At 39.3% G+C, this 23,004-nt stretch overlaps 1 protein-coding gene across 2 annotated transcripts in view; it reads right to left on the reverse strand.

The window, feature by feature from the left end:
• CLINT1 (clathrin interactor 1) overlaps positions 1–23,004 on the reverse strand; it is a 75,678-nt gene that overhangs the window by 33,931 nt on the left and 18,743 nt on the right. For both annotated transcript variants that reach the window (XM_049775709.1, XM_049775708.1), the window contains exon 2: positions 687–791. In XM_049775709.1, the coding sequence (XP_049631666.1) occupies positions 687–791 (105 nt within the window). The remainder of the gene's footprint in view (positions 1–686; positions 792–23,004) is intronic.

Genomic DNA, 23,004 nt, shown 5'->3' on the forward strand with positions numbered 1-23,004 from the left:
AAAAAAATTTTTCCTCAAGATTTTGCAATATATTTTTCTGACAGTAGATGGCAGGCTTATTCTACGTTAATGTACTTTCCTGAAGAGTGAAAAAATATCAAGCTTAATTTAAAAAAAATGAAAGAATATACTTCCTCAGATATTTTTTCAATTTTTAATACTAGCATATCCATAAGCCCTGCGAATACTTCAGTTTACAAGTTCTTCATTCACTGGCATAGTGGCCCAGACATTTTTCACGTTATTTATAAGGTTGTTTTCCATAAGCTTATTTTCAAGTATTTTACATACATTTGTCAAAATTTTACATGATAAGACACAGCAAGTCTCTAAGCCTCAATGGAAAAGAAAACTTTTGTTTTACTCTTTGAGCTAGTGTTTGGGCCACCAGTGTTACTCAGAACTTAATCCTGGCTGTGTTTGATGATCTCTCCTGGAGGATTTCAGGAGAACTGTACCTGGTGTCAGGAATTGAACTCAGGCTGGCAATGTGTAAAGTAAGTGCCCTACCCATTGTACTATTTTGTTCCAGCCCACTTTGAGCTAATTTTTACAGGGCATACCTATTATATGAATGATAATATAAATGTTTTGGCAGCAAAACTGTTTGAAACAAAGCAAATTTCACTTTTTTACGCTAAAATACTTGGATTCTTTCCGCACTGCTGAGTCAAATTATCACTTACTTGGCAATCTCTCCCATGAGTTGCCCAGAAGGTCCCCAAGGATCATCATTCGTTGCTTCTCGAACCTTAGACTCAATCTCTGAATAATTCATAACCACATTGGTGCTGCAGAGAGAAAAAAATGCGCACACATACGCACAAAGATTAGCATCAAAACTGAGAAATACATGGAAACTTAATAACGACACTACTGGGGACCCTAATGAGATGCCGCTCCAGAATGGGCAAGGAAACAGCCCAGGACACTACAGCACACATCTAACTTACCAGTGAGAAGGTTTAACTATCCCATTAACTTGCTAGAATGCAGATGAGAGATTGCATCAGAGCTGGTCTAAATCCAGTAAATATGGCTTTCGTGTAAATTAAAAAAGAAACCGAACAGGTATACGACTAAGTTGTCAGTTCCCTAACCAGCCTGGTTTACAAGTACTCTTATAGTTCCTGCTCACAGAAATTATGTAAATTAATAAGCACAAGTATATGTAAGCTGGCAGAAATCATCTTTTTTAAGGAACTCAAATACTTTTTTAATTTTATGGTTTAAAATATCATTTTAACAGTAATATTTAAGATTACTTTTTTCGGGGCCGGAGAGATAGCATGGAGGCAAGGCGTTTGCCTTTCATGCAGGAGGTCATCAGTTTGAATCCCGGCGTCCCATATGGTCCCCCGTGCCTGCCAGGAGCAATTTCTGAGCCTGGAGCCAGGAATAACCCCTGAGCACTGCCGGGTGTGACCCAAAAACCACACACACACACACACACACACACACACACACACACACACACACACACACACACAAAGATTACTTTTTTCACATTTTCCAGGCTAATATGTGGTTATATTTTTATCAAGAAATTATATGGCAAATTTAACTTTAAGATGATCCGTAGTTGGGCTGGAGAGATAGCATGGAGCTAGGACGTTTGCCTTGCATGCAGAAGGAGGGCAGTTCGAATCCTGGCATCCCATCCCATCCCATTTGGTCCCCAGAGTGTGCCGGGAGTGATTTCTGAGTGGAGAGCCAGGAGGAATCCATGAGCACTGCCAGGTGTAACCCAAAAACCAAAAATAAAAGATTATCAGTAGTCAAGAACATGGGTCGAGACCTCAGAAAGCTGACTAAAATCAGTTTCTTTGTGATCTTTAAAAAAATTACTTGAGTTCTTCTTAATTTTAGTTTCTTCAAGTGTAAATTGGAAAAGAATACTAGCACAAGGGTAGCTTATCATCGGTACATAATAGCCCAGTGGCTAACATAGGATATACCCAATAAGTGTTAATCTATTATTAGACCGATTACCTATTAGAATTAAATTAGGAATATTTTAATAAGGACTAATTTTGGAATATTTGGAAATTAAGGAGATAGCAAAGTGTTTATTAACAGAACTTCTTGTGCTTATACAGATTTAAGAACTAAAACATTGGGGCCAGAGAGATAACATAGAGATAGGGCATTTGCCCTGCATGCAGGACGGTGGTTTGAATCCCGGCATCCCATATGGTTCCCCTGAGCCAGCCAGGAGTAACCCCTGAGCGCTGCCAGGTGTGACCCAAAAACTAAAAAAAAAAAAAAAAAAAAAAAAAAAAGAATTAAAATAAAAGTCTCAGGAATATAAAAATACTATGAAAATGTGATATGCTACAACTATAATTAATTGAAATCTAAAGAGCTATTACAATAAATGCCTATGAGTATATATGTATGTATATAATTCCACTTAAATTAAATCTTAGAAAATCATGAAGGAACATAATGTGAAAGCCTAGAAGTATATAGCTTATCGGTAATCACAAAGTTCTATTTTTTAAATAAGATAGGTTAACACTGGCACTTGAATCCCTTTCTCAAATATAAAGCAATGCATATTTCAAATTTCTTCAAATTTAAGGACAGACTAGTAAATAAATTTGGTTAAATATTAAAGGAATCATTATGTATATAATTACACTTGGCAAATCAGGCCAAATTTGGCCTCTAGACTTAAACGTAGAAAATTGTCCTGAGGAGAAAAAAGTGAGATCCTTTCACTTTCCTTCAAATCTTGTTGAACAGGTCTTTTCTAAAATTATCAACTAAGTTGATAAAATGAAAGTTATTTTCCAGAGATAAAATTAATCTATAATCTCCCCTGCTTCCTTCAAAACATATTAATAAATATATTAATAAATTTCATAAAAATGCAGTGGTGGCTCTATTGATCATTTTATGTTTAAATCTAATGACATTTCTTAAAATTTTTGTCAACAGTGCAACCAAAAGCAAATCAAGGCAGTCAGTGACAGATTTGCAATGTAAGATGCCACAAAGTGATGGATTTTAGAATGATTCTGTTTATCCAATGGCTGAAGAATGCCTGCAATGGGCACTTGAAAGTGTCAAAATGCAGCTGTGGGAATGAGCAAGAACAATTAGGATTATAATTCACCCAAGCATTTCATTACCAAGAATGCACTTGAAATCTGTTTGCATTATTTAATTTGTTGGAGGACAAGATGAAAGGAGTTAATCTCTAGTCCGTGTACATGAAGTATTTTTACAAGAGACTTCATAAACCATTTGGGCACACTACTTTCCTTGTTCGAGCTACAAAAGCCCGTGGGTCAAATGAGAAGGGTCCTGTTTCCATAACCCTTCAAGACTCATAGCTGAAGGCTTGGTTTGAGCGTTGCGTATTTAGAGGGAGAAATGGCAGAAAGCCAGCAATTTAATATCTCGGTTTTCCTTGGTTAAAAAACAATGGGAACTATGTAAAATGACAATTTGCCATTATATGCATTCACAAGATAGTTATGGAGTATATTTACAGAAGGATATAGTAATGATAACAACAACAAACCAGATTTTCATGAAGAGAATCAAGCTCTATTTTAAAGCCATTTTCCCAAATAAAACTATCACTTTCAGAAACTGGAAAGAATTCTTGAGATCTCAAGGCACAAGGTATGCTAAAATAGTATTTTTCTTTTCTTTTTTTTTTTAGGTGGGGTATACTCTGCACTCTACATTCCAGCCTCCAGACTCTGGGAATGCGTTTGGCTCTGTGATGTTCTGGGATAAAGCCACAGACGAGGAGGATGAGGAGGAGGGGAAACAGGAAGAGTAGGAGGAAGAGGAGGAAGAACAGGAAGAGAAGGGGAGGAAGAACAGGAAGAGAAGGAAAGGAGAAAGAGGAGGAGGAGGTGGAGGAAGAGGAGGAAGTAGAGGAGGTGGAGGAAGAGGAGGAAGAAGAAGAGGAGAAAGGAGGAGGAAGAAAAGGAAGAGAAGAGAGGGAGAAAAAGAGGTGGAGGAAGGAGAAGGAGGAGAAAAGGAGAAGGAAAAGGAGAGGGAGGAAGAAGAGGAGGAGGGAGAGGCAAAGGAGGAGGAGAAAGAGAAGGAGGAAGTGGAAGAGGATGGGAAGGAAGTGCTAAAATAGTATTTTTAAGCTGCATTTAATTCAGACAAAAAAAGTAAACTCAAAATCACTATACAGTTTGGACTTACGTCAGGCCATTTAAAAAATCTGTTTCTAAAATGGTAGGAATAAATGGTGCTTTAATCTCCCTTTCCCATATTTTCTATGGCCCTTGACCCACACACTCTAACCATAATGCCAGTCTTTTGTAATAAGACCCTCCTAGGGGCTGGAGAGAAAAAATAAAAAGAACCCCCCAAAAAAACTTTAAAAAATTATATCCAGATACGAAAGGAAAAATATTTTAGGAATGTAGATTTAATTCCTAAAACTTCCTTGTAATTGACATGTTTTAGGAAGGGATGTTTCAGGCACTAGGTGGGGCTCTCTCAACAGTTTTATAACACATAAAATTCAGACAAAGGTCTAAGATGGTCTCTACAGGCAAAATTATTTCGCCTTGCTGAAAAACAAATGACAGAGTGAAAAATATAAAAAGCTGCTTCATGTTTTGAAATGTTCATGGTATAGCAATATTCTCTTTACTATGCTTTGACATCTGCTCCTTGCAACACTCTAACAAGAGGCAACGCAGCAGTAGGGTGCTTGCCTTGCACTCGGCTGGCCCAGGACAGACCTGGGTTTGATTCCCAGCATCCCATATGATCTCCCAAGCCAGGAGCGATTTCTGAGTGCAAAGCCAGTGTAGAGTAACCACTGAGCGTCACCAGGTCTGGCCCCAAACCAAAAAAGTAGAGAATTTGCATAAAGGTAGTTGGTCACCCGAGGCCACCAACTCCCCTCATTTATGAAAAGTTCCCATTTCTAGTTCAGTAAGTCCATGGTCACTATGTAAGCACACCCAATGTTCAAGTAGTCAGGGATTGATTATTCAACTTGTAAATTATTAATGTTCATTTAGCCCTACTTTGCACCCCAATTTCACTACTCACTACATCCAAAAAAAAAAAAAAGACATATTACTTACTATCAGCTTGGATCAAGGGTTTAAAAAGTAAAGTCGGTGAAAAGAAAATTAGAATAGGGTTTTTAATTAGTGACAGTAAAGCTTCTAATTATCATTAGAAGTTGGTAATGTGGGGCCGGAGAGATAGCATGGAGGTAAGGCATTTGCCTTGCATGCAGAAGGATGATGGTTTGAATCCCGACATCCCATATGGTCCCCCGTGCCAGCCAGGAGCGATTTCTGAGTGTAGAGCCAGGAGGAACTCGAGTGCTGATGGGTGTGATCCAAAACAAAACAAAACAAAACAAAAAGTGGGAAGTTCCAAAGACTTATGACTTCTTTCATTTTGAGATCAGAAAAGTATTTAGTAGTATTTTCTTTTAGCGCTTTAAAAGCTTGTTGTAAATATGTATCTATACTCAAGAGAAATAGAAAAAAAAAAAGACAGCAAAAGACAGTCCTAATAAATGGCTTTAAACAGTAACTTTTTTCTTAATTCTTCCCTGTCTTTTTCCAATTTTCTCATGAACATTATGTTGTAATCAAGGGCAAATTATTAAATGCCATTAAAAATATAAATAAATACCTTCTCACCATTAGCTCCCTTTTAACTATTTATAGGCAAAAAGCACCAACAAAGACAAGAGTATTGTCTGTGCTTCCAATGTCTTGTATCAGGCTAATAAGTGTGAACCAGGAACTATTATTTATGTGTACAATCTAAAGTATGTATACCAAATGTTATGTGTGTAAACAAGTACTCAATATTGTACCCAAGTACTTGTGAAGAGGCACCCAATAATGAAATCAAAGTTATTGAAAACTGCTTTAGGAAAAATGATTCCTGGCATTTAAAACTGTAGTTCAGAGTCACTTCTTCATTTCAGTACAAAAAATTTTTAAAAGGTATGATTGAGCTATAGATAAAACCATTATATTATTCCTTGTAAAGGAGCTTAAAAAAACTTTTAAAAACTGTAAAGCAGGGACCGGCAAGGTGGCACTAGAGGTAAGGTGTCTGCCTTGCAAGCGCTAGCCAAGGAAAGACCGAGGTTCCATCCCCCCGCGTCCCATATGGTCCCCCCAAGCCAGTGGCAATTTCTGAGCGCTTAGCCAGAAGTAACCCCTGAGCATCAAACTGGTGTGGCCCGAAAAAAAACAAAACAAAACAAACAAACAAACAAACAAAAAACTATAAAGCAATCCTAACTTGAATATCAAAGAAAGTTCTCATGTAAGTCACTCAAAGGTAGGAGAGATAGTCTCAGGATTAAGGCACAGACCTAGAGTCTCAGCACCTCAGGGTTCCCTAAGCCTCTCTGTATGAAGCCCAGAGCACCTTCCCAGCACTAAAAGTCATCCTGGGATGGCCCAGCAGTACAGGGCCTGACCCAAAACCCTTCTTTGGGTCATTGCAGGCCTGTTGGCAAAGAACTACTGGGAAAGGCCCCTGAAGCAGCAACTGGGAGATCCCTTGACAGGAAAATGTTTCTGGCCGAAGCATTTAGGGAAAAACTTAAGAACATATGCCCTAATATATTGTTTGATCATCCACCCATTTGCTTTTACCACAGTATCCTTCTTTGCAAGATAATTGGATCAATACATTTTAAAACCAATTGCATGATATTATAAACCTATGATCAGTATACATTTTTAGCCAACAATCACTCCTAAATTCAAAAAAAATTTTGTTAGCCAAAAATAAGTAAGCAAATAAATAGTATCTGAAACATAATAAATGATGTAAGGCAGGGGTCTCAAACTTGCGGCCCGTGGGCCGTTTGTGGCCCTCCGCACAACATTTTGTGGCCCTGTCCTAGAGGAATCTTTTTTTGTTTTGTTTTGTTTTAGTTGTTTGGGTCACATCCCCCAATGTTCAAGGCTTACTATTGACTTTTCACTCAAGGATCACCCCGACTTTGCCTCCTGCGGTCCCCAGGTAAATTGAGTTTGAGACCCCTGGTGTAAGGAGATGGAAAATCAATCTTTTTAGCTGGGTATTTGCTACTAATTAGTTTTCTATATCTGAAATAAAAACAAATCAAATGTATCTTAGTACAAGTATTAGTATTAAATACTTATTTTAGAATTCATGTTGTTAAAGCAAATGTTAATATGTTTATTATGCAGAATCTTGGTTATAAACGAGCTGTGCAAACACAATGAACAAATACTCTTCCAAATAATAAGAAAAAAATTAAATATTAGTTAAGTCCAGAAGAAACAGACTAGACCTAACAGGGGTCACTCTGTGATGCCATTATCATCAATAGTGGTCTCCTCTACTTTAGAAAAAAATGAGAGAAGGAAAAAATATTTTTTTAATTCTTTCTTTTTTGGGGGGGCCACACCCGTTTGATGCTCAGGGGTTACTCCTGGCTTGGGGAGATCATATGGGATGCTGGGGGGTCGAACCGCAGTCTTTCCTTGGCTAGCGCTTGCAAGGCAGACACCTTACCTCTAGCGCCACTTCGCCTGCCCCAGGAAAATATATTTAACAGCAGTTCCTTAATAGAGAAGTTAAGTAACTTCACCCGGCTAGTAAATATTAACAGATGTCCAAACATTGTAAGATTTGCTAGCTCTAACGCCCACTTTCTATTACTCTGCCACAATCTCCTAAAATCAGAGAATTAGTAAAACCACATAACTTAAAATCCTGTTAGTATGTAAGATGGCACCACAAATGTGATAATAAAAGCACAAAATACTAACGTTTAAAAAGATAAATTGTCATTAAAATTCAATTTCTTTGGTTTTAGTCAATATTAAACACAAGCTACCCAAAAGGGGAATGTCGAATTATTATTCCTTATTAAGCTTACTCAAAAGGAAGATTCAGAAATGAACAGTTTAAAGAGAAACTAAAATGGAAAATATCTAAAATCTGAGGTTATTTGATCTCATCCCCAGTAATAACTAGATTTCAAGAATAAAACCCAGTGGCTTAAAAATGTCTCTAAAATAAGTATTTTTAAAAATGTCCCTTTGTAATTCAATAATCTTTTTTAATGCCCTACTTCAATTCGGTAATATGTACATAAAATGAGGTGGCTGTGTGTATTATTTACAAATTCATCCATTTATACATAGAGGATTCTACTGGACTATGTATCTTCTTTTCAAGAGGGATGATTAAAATGTCAAATACTTGAGGCTGGAGAGAATAGTGGGTAGGGTAAGCTTGTCTTGCACCTGGCTGATCTGTTCAAGTCCTGACAACAAATACAGTCTGCCAAGCGTACTGTGAATGATCCCTGAGCACTGCCAGGTATGGCCTAAAAACCAAAATAAAGAAATGTGTTTTGAGCCCACCCAAGGACCAAAGAAATGTTAAGTGCTACACAGGAACATTTTTGGTTTTTTGTTTTGTTCAGTTTTAATGACCATGAAGGATTTAGACTAAAATAAACAGACTAGCCTTACACAGTTTAATCTGGATTTAATCCCAGGTAACTCATATATATGGCTACCCTGAACCTGCAAAGAGTGATGCCTGAGTGCATCCATCACTCAGGATTAAGCCCTGGGCACTGTTGGGTGTGACCCAACTCTAAAATAAAAGATGGCTCAATAAATAGCTATGATAATTTAAAAAAAAACTAAACCAAATATTAAAAGCAGTTTTATTGGCAGTTTTTATTGGGAAATAAAACTTTTTGTTTTGTTTTGTTTTGGGGCCACACCCAGTGATGCTTTGGGGTTAATCCTGGCTACTTGCTCAGAAATCACTCCTGGCTTGGGAAGGACCATACAAGACGCCAGGAATCGAAGAGAGTCCGTCCAGGGTCAGCCTCGTGCAAGGCAAACACCATATCGCACTGCTCTGGCCCCTAAAACTCTTAATTGCTTATCCCACTCCAGGTTTATTTAAGATATACAGCAAGTTTCAGTCCTTTATAAAAGTTTAAATACATAAAATAATTCTGGATACAAAGAGCCTAATTAGATAGACATAACTGGAAACCTAAAAAAAATAATTTGGGGATGTTTGGGGGCCACATCCTGTGGCACTCATGGGATACTCCTAGCTCGGCTCTCAGAAATCACTCATGGCAGGGCTTGGAGGTCCATATGGGATGCCAAAGATCAAATCTCAGTTGGCCGAGTGCAAAGCAAACGCCGTACCCGCTGTGTTATCACTCCAGTCCCTCACCAAGTATCAGGAAAGAAATTTTGCATGGCAGAATACTTCTGAACTGGTTTAATCTAAATCTGATGTCATCTGAAAAATCTTTTTTTTAATCAGTGACAATTATTAACCAATTTATAAACATACTTTCTCCTCTAATCTCTAAAAAAGGACTGCTATAGATTATCAGTATCACAAATGACATTTTTAATCTAAATATTTTAAGCATTAAAAAACAACATTCCAGGGTTGGAACAATAGCACAGTGGATAGGGCGTTTGTCTTGCATGCAGCCAAATCTGATTTGATTCCCGGTATCCCATAAGGTCCCTGGAGCCTGCCAGGAGTAATTTCTGAGGGCAGAACCAGGAGTAATCACTAAACGAGCCAGGTGTGGCCCCAAAACAAAAACAAACAAAGAGCAACACTTAAATCCTTACAAATTAAAATTATGTCTTAAATAACCTCCTTACGAAAGCATTTACTTAAAATTCTAAAAATTCTGAATTCCAATAAGAATTCAGCATAACTGGTCAGCCACTTGCAAAAAGAGAACTCAGACCTTCATCTAACATCATGTACAAAGGTCAAATGCAAATGGATTAAATACCTTGATAGCAGACCTGAAACCAGAAACCATAGAACAACACAGTAGGTAAACACCCCAGAACATTGAGACTAACGGCATCTTCAAGGAGGAAACAACAGCACTCTCCAAACAAGTAGAAGCAGAGATAAAACAGAGGGACTATATCAGTGCTTCTCAATTATTTTCTGTCATGCCCCCCCTAGGAAGAAGAAAACATTTTCAGCGCCCCCCGCGACTGTAAATAGTATCTTTATTAAAAAAAATTTATCCTGCAAAACAAAAAAATATCAAATAATTTGAGCTTTTTTTTTTTTTTTTTTTTTTTTGGTTTTTAGGCCACACCCAGCGATGCTCAGGGGTTACTCCTGGCTATCTGCTCAGAAATAGCTCCTGGCAGGCATAGGGGACCATATGGGTCGCTGGTATTCGAACCAACCCCACCTTAGGTCCTGAATCGGCTGCTTGCAAGGCAAACGCCGCTGTGCTATATCTCTGGCCCGAATTGATTTTTAATCAGAAGTGATGTCTGGATTAATGGCTAAAATGAGCACATTTTGCAATGCATAGCTTTTCGAAGCCGAGTTTGAAGCAGAACAGCAACTCTCAGTTCCAGAGACATACAGAGACACAAACACGAGGCTTAGCTTGTTATGACAGTGTTTGCCGTGGTCAAATGCACCTCCCTTTATGGAGCCTAGCGCCCCCCCCCTGGGGGACGCACCCCACTATTTGAGAAACACTGGATTATATTAAGCTGAGAAGCTTCTGCATCTTAAAGGAAATAGTACCTAGGATACAAAAGCCAACCACAAAATGGGAGAAACTATTCACCCAAAACTTATCAGACAAGGGGCTAATATCTAAGATATACAAGGTACTTACTGACAAACCTTAACAAGAAAAACACATCTAACCCCATCAAAAACTGGGGAGAAGAAATGAACAATTTCTCAGAGAAGAATACAAATGGCCAAAAGGCACATGATAAAATGCTCCATATCACTGGTCATCAGGGAGATGTAAATCAAATCAACAATGAGGTACCATCTCACGCCACAGAGATTGGCACACATCACAAAGAACAAGATCAATCAGTGCTGGCAGAGATGTGGGGAGAAAGGAACTCTCATACACTACTGGTGGGAATGCCCTCTAGTTCAGCCTTTATGTAAAACAATATGTTGATTCCTTAAAAAACTGGACATTGAGGGGCTGGAGTGGTTGCACAGTGGTAGGGCATTTGCCTTGTAATCACTAACCTAAGACGGACCACGGTTCGATCTCCTGGTGTCCCATATGGTCCCTCAAGCCATGAGCGATTTCTTTGAGTTTTGGGTCACACCCAGCAGCACTCAGGGGTTACTCCTGGCTCTACGCTCAGAAATCACTCCTGGCAGGCTCGAGGACCTTATGAAATGCTGAGATTTGAATCACCATCCTTCTGCATGCAAGGCAAACACCCTGCCTCTATGCTATCTCTCTGGCTACACCAGGAGGGATTTCTGAGCGCATAGCCAGGAGTAACCTCTGATCATCAGCAGGTGTGGCCCAAAAAGCAAAGCAAAGCAAAACAAAACAAAACAAAAAACTGGACATTGAGTTCCTATATGATCCAGCTATAACATTCCTAGGGATGTACCCTAGGAACACAAAAAACACCTTCCTCATACCTATATTCACTATAGCACTATTTACAATAGCCAAAATCTGGAAACAACCAAGATGCCCTTCAACAGATGAATGGCTAAAGAAACTGTGGTATATATACACAATGGAATATTATGCAGCTGTCAGGAGAGATGAAGTCATGAAATTTTCCTATACATGGATGGACATGGAAAGGTATACTGAATGAAGTAAGCCAGAGGGAGAGAAAGACACAATATAGAATAGTCTCACTCATCTATGGGTTTTACAAAAATAGGGCCAGAGAGATAGCATGGAGGTAGGGCATTTGACTTGCATGCTAAAGACGGTGGTTCAAATTCTGGCATCCCATATGGTTCCCTGAGCCTGCCAGGAGTGATTCTGAGCACAGAGCCAGGAGTAACCCTGAGCACTGCCGGGTATGACTCCAAAACACCCAAAAGCCAAAAGAAAAAAAAAACCAACTTTACCAGACTCATATCTAACAATTGACAAGTTTTATTATTTTGGGGTAAAATACTAAAGGCAAATTAATATTTCATGGTTTATGTAGAATTAAAGGTCAGAAAACAGTTCATTAAGGCAATAATCGTTAAAAAACAACACTGCAAATTTAGTTTAAGATGGCAAAATCTATACCAGATTAGAATGTCACTATACAATAACACTATAAAGACAAAAACTTATAGAAACAAAGCACTTCATTTTATATAAAATGTCATTATTTATATTTCAATGTTAAGTCTTTTTAGGATAACACAAACTGGGGGCTGGAGTGGTAGCACAGTGGTAGGGCATTTGCCGTGCACACCGCTGACCAAGGACGGATGCAGGTTCTATCCCCAGCATTCCATATGATCCCCCAAGCCAGGAGCGATTTCTGAGTGGACAGCCAGGACTAACACCTGACCACCAAAAAGGGTGTGCCCCCCCAGCAAAAAGGATAACACAAACTAACATATGATTATTTTAGCATCTAAAAAGTACAAGAATTGATCTAAAACTAACAAAAAAAAAATACTCAAAACAAAATGGTAGTGGTATCTTTGCCCCTCGTGTCATTTTACTTACTTTTTTTTCTCAAAAGGTACAAATCTCAGGATAACTATTGTGACTTAAATTGGCAACTTTTCAAGGAACAGTTTAGTAATTTATGTAGCAGATGTGCAGGGCAAACTACACAAATGACATAAGCCAAGAAAAACATCCTCATGTCCACAACTAAATTATGACCCCTGGGAGAAAGAAACTATAAAACTATTTCCCTTTCTCTACAACTGGATAGCAATAGCAAATAAAACCAACTTGATAACAGTCACTTTCGACATTAAAATAGGTTTCAACTCCTTAACTGGTGGATACAAGACCACTCTAAGGGAAAATAACGTGCATACATGTATTTTCATAATCTATATAATGTTTATTTTATATAAAAGTAATATTTTAGGTATACTAATTTACCAATTATGTCTTTGTATTTATTATGGATCATTTGGGCCTGAATTCTGTCTCTGATCCTGGGACAAATCCAATTTCACTTAAAAGGTTAATTCCTATAGGTTGTTAAGAATTTAAACTGAATGGTTTGTTTTTGCGAGTCAAACCCGGTGATGCTCAGGGATTACTCCTGGCTCTGCACTCAGAAATGGCTCCTGGCAGGCTCAGGGGACCATCTGGGATGCTGGGATTTGAACCACCATCCATCCTGGATTGGCTGCGTACAGGCAAACACCTTGCCACTGTGCTATCTCTCCAGTCCCTAGTATTTAAATAGAATGGAATATACAAAGCATTTATAGCGCTTGTGGTTATTTTTGTCATTATTTATTATTTGCAGTTTGAGTATGTTTTTATTATAAGCCTGGACTGCAATACAGTACTTGGTGCTTACCCTCAAAACAGCCATAGTGATTAACTACCAATCTATATTTGAAAGATAAAATTGTACAGCAAGGTAGAAAGGATTCTCTTTTGGGAGCTGAAAATGAGTTTTTACTAAAGCAAGTATCTATTAATACCAGACCAGCACAGAACAATTACTGCTTTATGTTTAGTAGATAGTAGTTTGAAGTTGACCCTCGAATAAAATTTTTAATTCAACGAAAAAAAAATGACCCTACCCTTTTTTGGTTGTTGGGCTATACCTGACAGTACTCATCACTCTAGAATCAGGGATCACTCCTGGTGAGTTAGGAGAACTACATTTAAGGCAATGGTACTCAAGAATGGACTCAGATCAGCCCGAGTCAGGCTGCATATGGCAGGTACCCAACCTGTGTATTACTGTTCTGGTCCTGATATTTTTTTTTCGAAGAAAATAATAATAAATATAGGGACTGGGTAGGTAATTCATGCTATAGAGCACATACACAGCGTGTTTGAGACCCTGACATACCAGGTGTGGCCCAGATGTTACCTTAGCACTGCTGGACCCTAAATCACCACTGGTCAGATCTGATCCTGAGCAGTCAGAGCTGTACCAAGTGGACTGAGAATTACCAGGCATGGTTCACTAGCAGCCTGAGTGTAGTTGAGGTTGGCCCCTCTATACTCATAGTATAACTTCTTTTCACTTCAAGAAATGCCCCGCAGCTGTGATTTAATTCTGCTGAGAATCATTTTCTACTGTCTTGGCTCAGCAGTCTGTGCATGCCCAGCATACACAGAGAAAGGCTTTCTGAAAGGACAACTCAGGATGGGGGGCCAGAGGGAAATGTGCTCTCCACCCCCATGGCTCACTGCAGCACACATTGCTGCCTCAGCCAAACCCACCTCCTTTCTGCTTCCAGCTCATTTGCTGTCTGTATGATTTAGGTTTGTAGTATATTTTTTCATGGGGGTTTGGGGGCACACCCAGCTATACACATAGGGGTTGGTTTCTCCTGGCTCTACACTCAGAAATTACTCCTTCCAGTGCTTGGAGGACCATATGGATGCTGGGATCAAACCCATGTCGGCTACATTCAAGGCAAATGCCTTCCATGTTGTACTTGATCTATGGTCCCTATCTGTAATCTCTCTCTTTTTTTTTTAAAAAAGTTTTTTGGGCCACACCCAGGGGCACTCAGGGGTTACTCCTGGCAGGCTGGGGAGGGGGGGTTGCAACACCACATGGGTTGCTGGGGATCAAACCACCAGCCACATTCCAGGCAAACCTACTCACTGTGCTATAGCTCTGGCCCTTGCAATCTCTTTTCAGATGTTAATCCTATATTTTGTGAAAAACACTCATAAAAAATGTTTTGTAAAGAGATGAGGAACTGTTGGGTGTTATGTGGGGAAAGTGTTCTAAGGTGCGAGTTAAGGAAATATTACCTAATAAAAAGACACTTGGTTCCAGCAGGTTAGATTTTAGTTTTATTATGCATCGTTACAATTTTAATGCGTCTTTAAAAATGGGACTGTGACGATTTTTAAAACTTTGGTGGCAACACCCTATTTGCCTACACCATCTTTTTGTTTTGTGGCTATCCTTGGCGGTACTCAGACTTATTCCTGGTGCTGTGCTCAAGGATTACTCCTGAAAGGCTCTGGGAACCATATGGGGTGCCAGGGATCGATCCTGGGCCAGCTGCTTGCAAGGCAAATGCCCTATTTACTTTACTATGACTCACACTCTTCTTGGAAACATCTTCTAAGGGCCTCCTAAAACTTACCTGGGCATGACTACTTAAAAAAATTCCCTCTTTTTTTAGCTTCCAAAAATACTGTCATTATATGCCCTTAAACTTAGTGTCCTTATTTTTCTTACTATTTTGGTTTTGGGGCCACACCCAGCTTACTCAGAGCTTCTTGGTTCTGTGTTCTGGCACTGCTTGGGGGATCAAATACCATACTGAGGATTAAACCAGAGTTGCCACAGCAAAATAACACCTTATTCCATTCACTATGTCTGAGGCCCCAGCACATTACTTTCCTTTTTTTTTTTTTTTTTTTTTTGGTTTTTGGGTCATATCCGGCAGTGCTTAGGGGCTACTCCTGGCTCTACGCTCAGAAATCACTCCTGGTAGGCTTGGGGGACCATATGGGATGCTGGGATTTGAACCATAGTCCTTCTGCATGCAAGGCAAATGCCCTACCGCTATGCTATCTCTCCAGCTCCAGTCCATTACTTTCTGAACTTGGTGACTATTTATTCTGAAATCCCACCCCCTCATTTCAGCTAAAATCAAGCCTAGTTTTAACAAAAATGCAAAAATGAAGCCTTCCTGATTATTTTCAACTCATCTCCCCACCTAAGAATAAAATTCAACATTTTATTGATGTCAATCCCCTTAATATAGTGCATTTGAAAGCCAGGAGAGTAGATTCTAGGTAACTGAGGTTTCCATATATACAAATGGGTTTCCTCACTGAAAGAGGATTTTTAACTTCAAAGTCAGTGTTTACGGCACCTCTAGTCATGTGAACATGCACAGAGTTGTGAAAAGTCTGAGTTAGGCAAGGTGTATATTCTCACTAGGTCAAAAAAACAAGGTTCTGTTTTCCTGTTTCCATCACCAGTCTAGTCAGTGCTCTTCTCACACCTCCATCCTTCTGCTGGTGCTGGAGCAGTAGCGTTCGGCCCTGATCTACAGAGTTGACATGCTGGGTAAGGCTGGATGTGCCTTACAAAGAAAAGATCTCTTAGAAAACTTGTTCGGGCGTAATTTCTACTTGCTGGTCCTTATTTTGACATGAGTTAATCAACAATGAATGTTCTAAAAAATAGTCTTTTTAAGTAGAAAAGACACAAAACAAGATTAGACACTGATTGGCTGAGAAGGAATTACTCCTGCATTTCCTGTGAAAGCCAAGACATTCAGTATTTATTATCTCCATGTTCATGGAAACTTTCTAAAACAAGTTATTCAAATAGTATGGGGTTGACTATGTGTATAAAATATGTAATATATAATATATAAAAGACACTTGTTTCCGTGTCAGTGCCTAATAATGCTTCACAAAATGGGTATTTAAGAATGGATTAGTGAATATATAAATAAAAATCTAATTTATGGAGGCTGGAGCGATAGTACAGAGGTTGGGTGTTTGCCTTGAATGCGGCTGCTCTGGGTGAACCCAGGTTCAATTCCTGGAATCCCATATGGTTCCCAAAGCCTGCTAGGTGCAATTTCTGAATGCAGAGCCAGGAGTAACCCCTGAACGCTGACAGGTGTGGTCCAAAAACAAAAACAAAAACAAATCTAAGTCATCAGTAACAGAGATAGTGAAGCAAAGTAGTAGAGATTCCAATATGAATAGAGGAATCCAAATAAACATCATTCACCCAAAAAACACAAGTAGAGTGACAATAAGTACCACCCGCACAAAAATTGTTTTAAAATAGGGAAGAAAGAAAAGGCTATTATGGATTAATGTTTCAATTTCTTGGGAGGAGGGCACAGCCAGAAAGACCTGCTCAATTTTCTGTCCCCTAAAATTAACTACTGATTCCTAGCAAAGATAAGATTTTAAGATGACTTAGAACAATATCTCTAGAAACGTGAGGAGTTAAATACAAAATCTAGGGCTAAAAACACTTGAAAAACTTTCAAGTTCATCCTGCCATTATGAGTGCCCACTCTGGATTCAGGAGCCACTATGGATTTTGCTTCTCTTCCACAGATTCTGTAGTTTTTCTATATAAGCATCCTAAACTTTGCATATACCCTGCTTTTGAATCACACCCAGTGGTACACAATTACTCCAGGCTCTGCACTCAAGGATCACTCCTGGTGGGCTTGGGAGATCATATGGGTTGCAGGAGATCAAATCTGGGCCACTGTGTGTAAGGCAAATGCCCTACCTGGCTTTGCATGGCACCTTGTTAGCAAAAACCTGTCTATTTAAAACACATCTTCACTCTGCAGAGCTGTGCCTACAGTATAGCAGTAATTCTTAGATGCTCCTTCCAAAGCAGGGAATTGCAGAGCAAGTGTGCACTTTTAATCCTTCAATTCACATTCTACTTCAAAAGATAATCATACTTGATTGCCTATTGGTTGGTCCAGGCAATGTCCTAAGTCCATTACACACAAATCACTTAATCCTTCAAACAACTCTATAAGGCAGATAATTCTATGTCCCCAGAGGAGAAAATTGAGGAACAAAATAGTATCACATTCAAGGTCACACAGGTGTTCTGCTCAATTCATGATTCCACGCAGTATAACTGGAGAGATGCATGTTCAGATGTCATGCTCTTATGTGCTATGATGAAATCATCATTTTACCCTCAGCACACGGCGCGCGCACGCGCACACACACACACACACACAGAGTCAGACAGACACACACACCCCTATTATCCCCTCTAATTCATTTTCAACACAGTACCAAGAGAAAAACTCCAGCAGTGGGACCATTTCTCTTCTGCATAACGAACTCCACACAGGCCTCTACTATAATTACAACTAAACCTACCTGCAGAGCCTACAAACCCCTAAAATAATCTCCTCATTCCACACGCCTGATTTATTCTCGTCTACTTTCACCAGCTGCTTCCTACAGGGGGCCTTTGCTACTGTAACACCCTCTCTCTGGAGCACTCTTCTTTTTTTTTTTTTTTGGTTTTTGGGCCACACCCGGCGGTGCTCAGGGGTTACTCCTGGCTGTCTGCTCAGAAATAGCTCCTGGCAGGCACGGGGGACCATATGGGACACTGGGATTCGAACCACCACCTTTGGTCCTGAATCGGCTGCTTGCAAGGCAAACGCAGCTGAGCTATCTCTCCGGGCCCTGGAGCACTCTTCTAATTTCATTTGGTTTTGGGTCAGACCAGGTGATGGTCAGTGTTTACTCCTGGCTCTGTATACAAAAATCACTCCTGGCAGCGTTCAGGGGATCATATGGGATACTGGGCATTGAACTGGCAATGTTCAATTACAAGGCAAGCAGCTTACTATCACTCCGGTCCTCTGGAACACTGTCTCCATAATGCACCTCACTAAAATTCTTTAAGTCTTGATGTAGATGCCACATCTTCTGACAAGCCTTTTCCATCTGCTATATTTCAAATAGCGTCATTGTCATTCCCTACCTCAGTCCCTTTTCATGAAAATACTTGTAGAATGTAAGAAATGTGGCTTACTCATAAAATTATCCCTCCCACCAGGGCCGGAGAGATAGCATGGAGGTAAGACAATTGCCTTGCATGCAGAAGGATGGGGGTTCAAATCCGGGCATCCCATATGGTCCCCTGAGCCTGCAAGGAGTGATTGAGGTAATTGAGGCTGCAAGGACATATTTGAAAAAGAAAATTATCCCTCTCACGATTACTTATGAACAACCGTACTTTGATTATTTAAGACTTGCAGGGACCAATATGTTCATGAAATGAATAAGCCAGGCTGCTCTGGGGCTTACTGTACTCCTTAGTGTAACTCAGGGGTCTCAAACTCAATTTACCTGGGGGCTGCAGGAGGCAAAGTTCGGGTGATCATTGAGTGCAAAGCCAATAGTAAACCATGAACATTGGGGTGTGTGACCCAAACAACTAAAACAAAACAAAAAAAGATTCCTCTAGGGCAGGGCCACAAAATGTTGTACGGAGGGCCACAAATGGCCCGCAAGCCACGAGTTTGAGACCCCTGGTATAACTGCATCTCCTTGGGATATGGGTGTCTGACATGAAATGTTTATCTATAATTTGAATTTTCCTCACCAGAGATTACTTAGACATTAAGGATATCTGACTCATTGGCTATATGATGCTTATCACTATCTATTCTAACAACTCATACTTGAAGGCTTTGGGAGATGTCAAGGCTCAAGTGTAGCCTTGCATGAGGTAGCCCGAGTTGTTTTTTTCTTTAGGTTTTTGGTCCACACCCAGTAATGCTCAGGGGTTACTCCTGGCTCTGCATTCAGGAATTACTCCTGATTGTGCTCAAGGTGCCATATGGGATGCTGGAATATCAAACCTTGGGTCAGCAGCATATAAGGCAAAAAACCCTCAACAACCACCATGCAGTAGCTCTGGGTTTGATCACCTTTAACACATGGTCCCCAAAGCACTGCTAGAAGCAAAACCAGGTACAGCCAGGCATGGGGTCAAAAACCAAAACTGTAATAGGAAAAAACAGAGGGTGTAAAAATTAGAGGGTGTAAAGTGAACCCTTCCCCCAACTTCCCTTTTCCCTAACCTCTTTGAGATGTAAAAGACCACCTGGATTACTAGACCATCCCCCTCCAGGATTTAGAAATTGGCTTAAATTAAGGAAGGAGTCTGGCTAGGGGCGGGAAAAAAAAGCACATGGCACAGGCAATACATAGCAGAGAGAGTGACTCCAATGAATACCTTTTCCGACTGCTGTGTATTATTTCTCCCCTGCGACCCTTCTTCATCAGACCCGCCCACCAATGGGTTTAGAAACACGGTGCCTAGGGCATTCTCACAAGCTCATGGATTATTTTATATTTTCATTTTACAAGAGGGGCTAGAAAGATGTGCAGCAGGTAAGGTACACTTACTTGCCTTATACATAGAAGACCCGGATTTGATCCCTGGGTGCAAAGCCGAAACTAAGCCCTGAGCACCACTGAATGTGGGCACCCTTCAAGACAAAAAAAAAAAAAACAAACCTTATACTAAAGTGTATTTCTCAAGCTCTTCGACTAATATTCAAATTGCCTGCATTTAAACTTTTTAAATTGTGCATTATTGGCTACACAGAAATAAGTTCTTAACAAACTTTAAAGGAGGTTTTTATTTTTTAAAAATTTAGTTGCTCCAAAAATGCTACGTAACATCTGACATGATTTGGACCAGAGTGATATAAGAGTGGACAGGGTGCTTGCCTTGCATGCCAGTCAACCCGGTTGGATCACTGGTACTACTTATGTTCCCCAAACCCACGAGGAGTGATCCCTAAGTGCAGAGCCAGGAATTATCTCTGAGCATTGTCAGTGTGGCACAAAAAATAAAAACAAAACAAACAGAAAATGTGACAAAGGTTTTTTCCCCAACTTAAATCAAAAAAAGCATTAATATTCCAAATGAATTATGTATTTGGTTTGGAGATAATGTAGGTATAATTCTATAATTAAGATGTATAACTTAATATTATCTGCAATATTTTGTAAGATACTAGCTTCTGTAAATATCTCAAACAGTCACTTTACACTGTTTACTAAAGAAAGTGCCAACATCCAGCATTCGAATTCAACTGTACAACGTAAGTGCAACTTAAATCACTCAGTAATCAACTTAGAGTATCAACACTCTAAAATCTAATCAAGAGTTTAATGTGACTAATAAGCCTGTGAATTATAAGCAAATTTGTAGCAGGATCCCTTTATAAAATGCATTTTCTTGAAAATCAGATTTTCTACAATGTATTAATTTCATAGTATGTGCTTTGATTTTTTATCTTTCTGTATGAGTTATGAAAGCAAATTACTTGAGTTATGAAAACAAATCACTAGAGATGGAGGAAGCAGAAATGAAGACTCAGTATTTTTCACAAATCTAATTTTATAAAATTAACACGTAAAGATGAAAATCTTAAAACATTTCATTACCCAAAAGAAAAAAACACCATCAACACATCCAAATGTTTCCCCAGTCTAAGTTGAAAAATATTATCTTAAATAACTGGCCCCTAGTACTAAAAAGATATAAATGTAAGAAGGCTAGGGCCCGAAGAGATAGCACAGCGGTGTTTGCCTTGCAAGTAGCCGATCCAGGACTTAAGGTGGTTGGTTCGAATCCCAGTGTCCCATATGGTCCCCCGTGCCTGCCAGGAGCTATTTTTGAGCAGATAGCCAGGAGCAACCCCTGAGCATAGCCGGGCGTGGCCCAAAAACCAAAAAAAAGGCTAATTAGGTGAGACTTAAAAAAAAAAAATCAAGAAAATTAAATCATTTCTTCTGAACATAAGCATGTACTAGAGTGGGAGAATGACAAAATTGGAAATAGACTAGAAAGGAAATTGTCTTTTCTATGTTAATATTTCCGAATGTTGAGCAGGAGAGATAGCACGGAGATAGGGTGTTTGCCTTGCATGCAGACGGATGGTGGTTCGAATCCCGGCCTCCCATATGGTCCCCCGAGCCTGCCAGGAGCGATTTCTGAGCATAGAGCCAGCAGTAACCCCTGAGCGCTGCCAGGTGTGACCCAAAAACAAAAATTTTCCGAATCTTCCTTGGTCTCAGGAAATGCATACTAACTGAAGTACTGAGGTGAGGTAGGGAATGTAACTACCTTGAGTAAGAAAATAGCATGCAAGTGTGAGTGCGCATGTGTGGAGAAAGAGAAGGAAGGGAGAAGAATGAAAGGCAAATACAGCAAAATCTGAAAAACTGACAAGTATACAGGTGATGTCTTAATTGTTCTCAGAACTTTAATTCTGCATCTAGAGAGATGCACAAGAATGTACAAGGAGTAAGGCACTTGCCTTGTATGCTACTAACTCTGGTTCTATTCCTGGCACTGCACATGGCTCTCATTATGGTTCCAATAGGGATCCCTAACATAGAGCCAGAAGCAAGCCCTGAGCACTTCTGGGTGTGTCCCCAACCTACACACACCACCAAATAATAATCTGAAAGGCACCAAAACACAGTATAATTGCGTAGGGCATTGATATAGCTCAGAGTTGAATACGAGATTTTTGTATGGAAGGCCCAGGTTCCTCACTGAATGGTCCCTTACATAAAACTAGAAGTAAGCACTGAGCACTGAGGGCAGCAGCCCATAAATCACCTCCTAAAAATCCCCCACATTGCGCATCACAAAACTACTTAATTCAACAAAATTTTGAAAAATGCTCAGAGAACTCTGAGGATTGAACCTGAGTAAGTCACATGCAAGGCAAATAAATGCCCTCCTTATCCTTAGATTTCTCTGGCTCCTGAATAAACTATTTTATATGAATAATTTCATGTTTTGTCATTGAACTAAATTTATTCATATATATCTTTTGAGATTCAAAATTTAGTTCAATTGACAAAGATTTTGCTGTATTTGCTTGGGAAAAATTCAAACTTCATGAAAAGGAATAGTTGATTTATTTTTCTCAACTTGAGTTGTCATTTATTGCTTCCACAAATTGGAGAACATTTATTTTGGTATAAAACCAGGCAATAACTATCTCTCTCAAGTGTAATAATCAACCTTCCATTAAAGCATCTTAGCATAAGATTCAAAGTGAATATTATGCTTTTAGATACAGAACACCAAAGTTTTAATGTAAAGTTTATCAAATTAAACACAATATGAGATTTAGCTTTAACTGACTTTATGTCACTTATTTTAAAGTTAATCTATAGTAAAATGAACAATTAGCATTACATGATATACAAATCTTATTCCTTTGGGTTACCAATGCCATGCCCCTCCCCAACCATGTCACTAGCATGTCAAGCTAATAAAGATTTATTGGCATAAAATTCTAAGTCATTTTATTCAGTAGGCAATAAAACAAAATCGTCAATTTAAAAAACAAGATTTGCAAAGCTATTACACAACTATTCATATTATCGTTTCCTTGTTGCACAGCAACCTACTATATTTAGTCATAAATGCTAGCAAAACATTAAGTAGGATACCCATTCCCACTTGCTAGAAAACTTTGACTCAAAATTTTAGCTTAAAT

This window comes from Suncus etruscus, chromosome 6 (genome assembly GCF_024139225.1).
Source record: "Suncus etruscus isolate mSunEtr1 chromosome 6, mSunEtr1.pri.cur, whole genome shotgun sequence".
NCBI lineage: Eukaryota > Metazoa > Chordata > Mammalia > Eulipotyphla > Soricidae > Suncus > Suncus etruscus.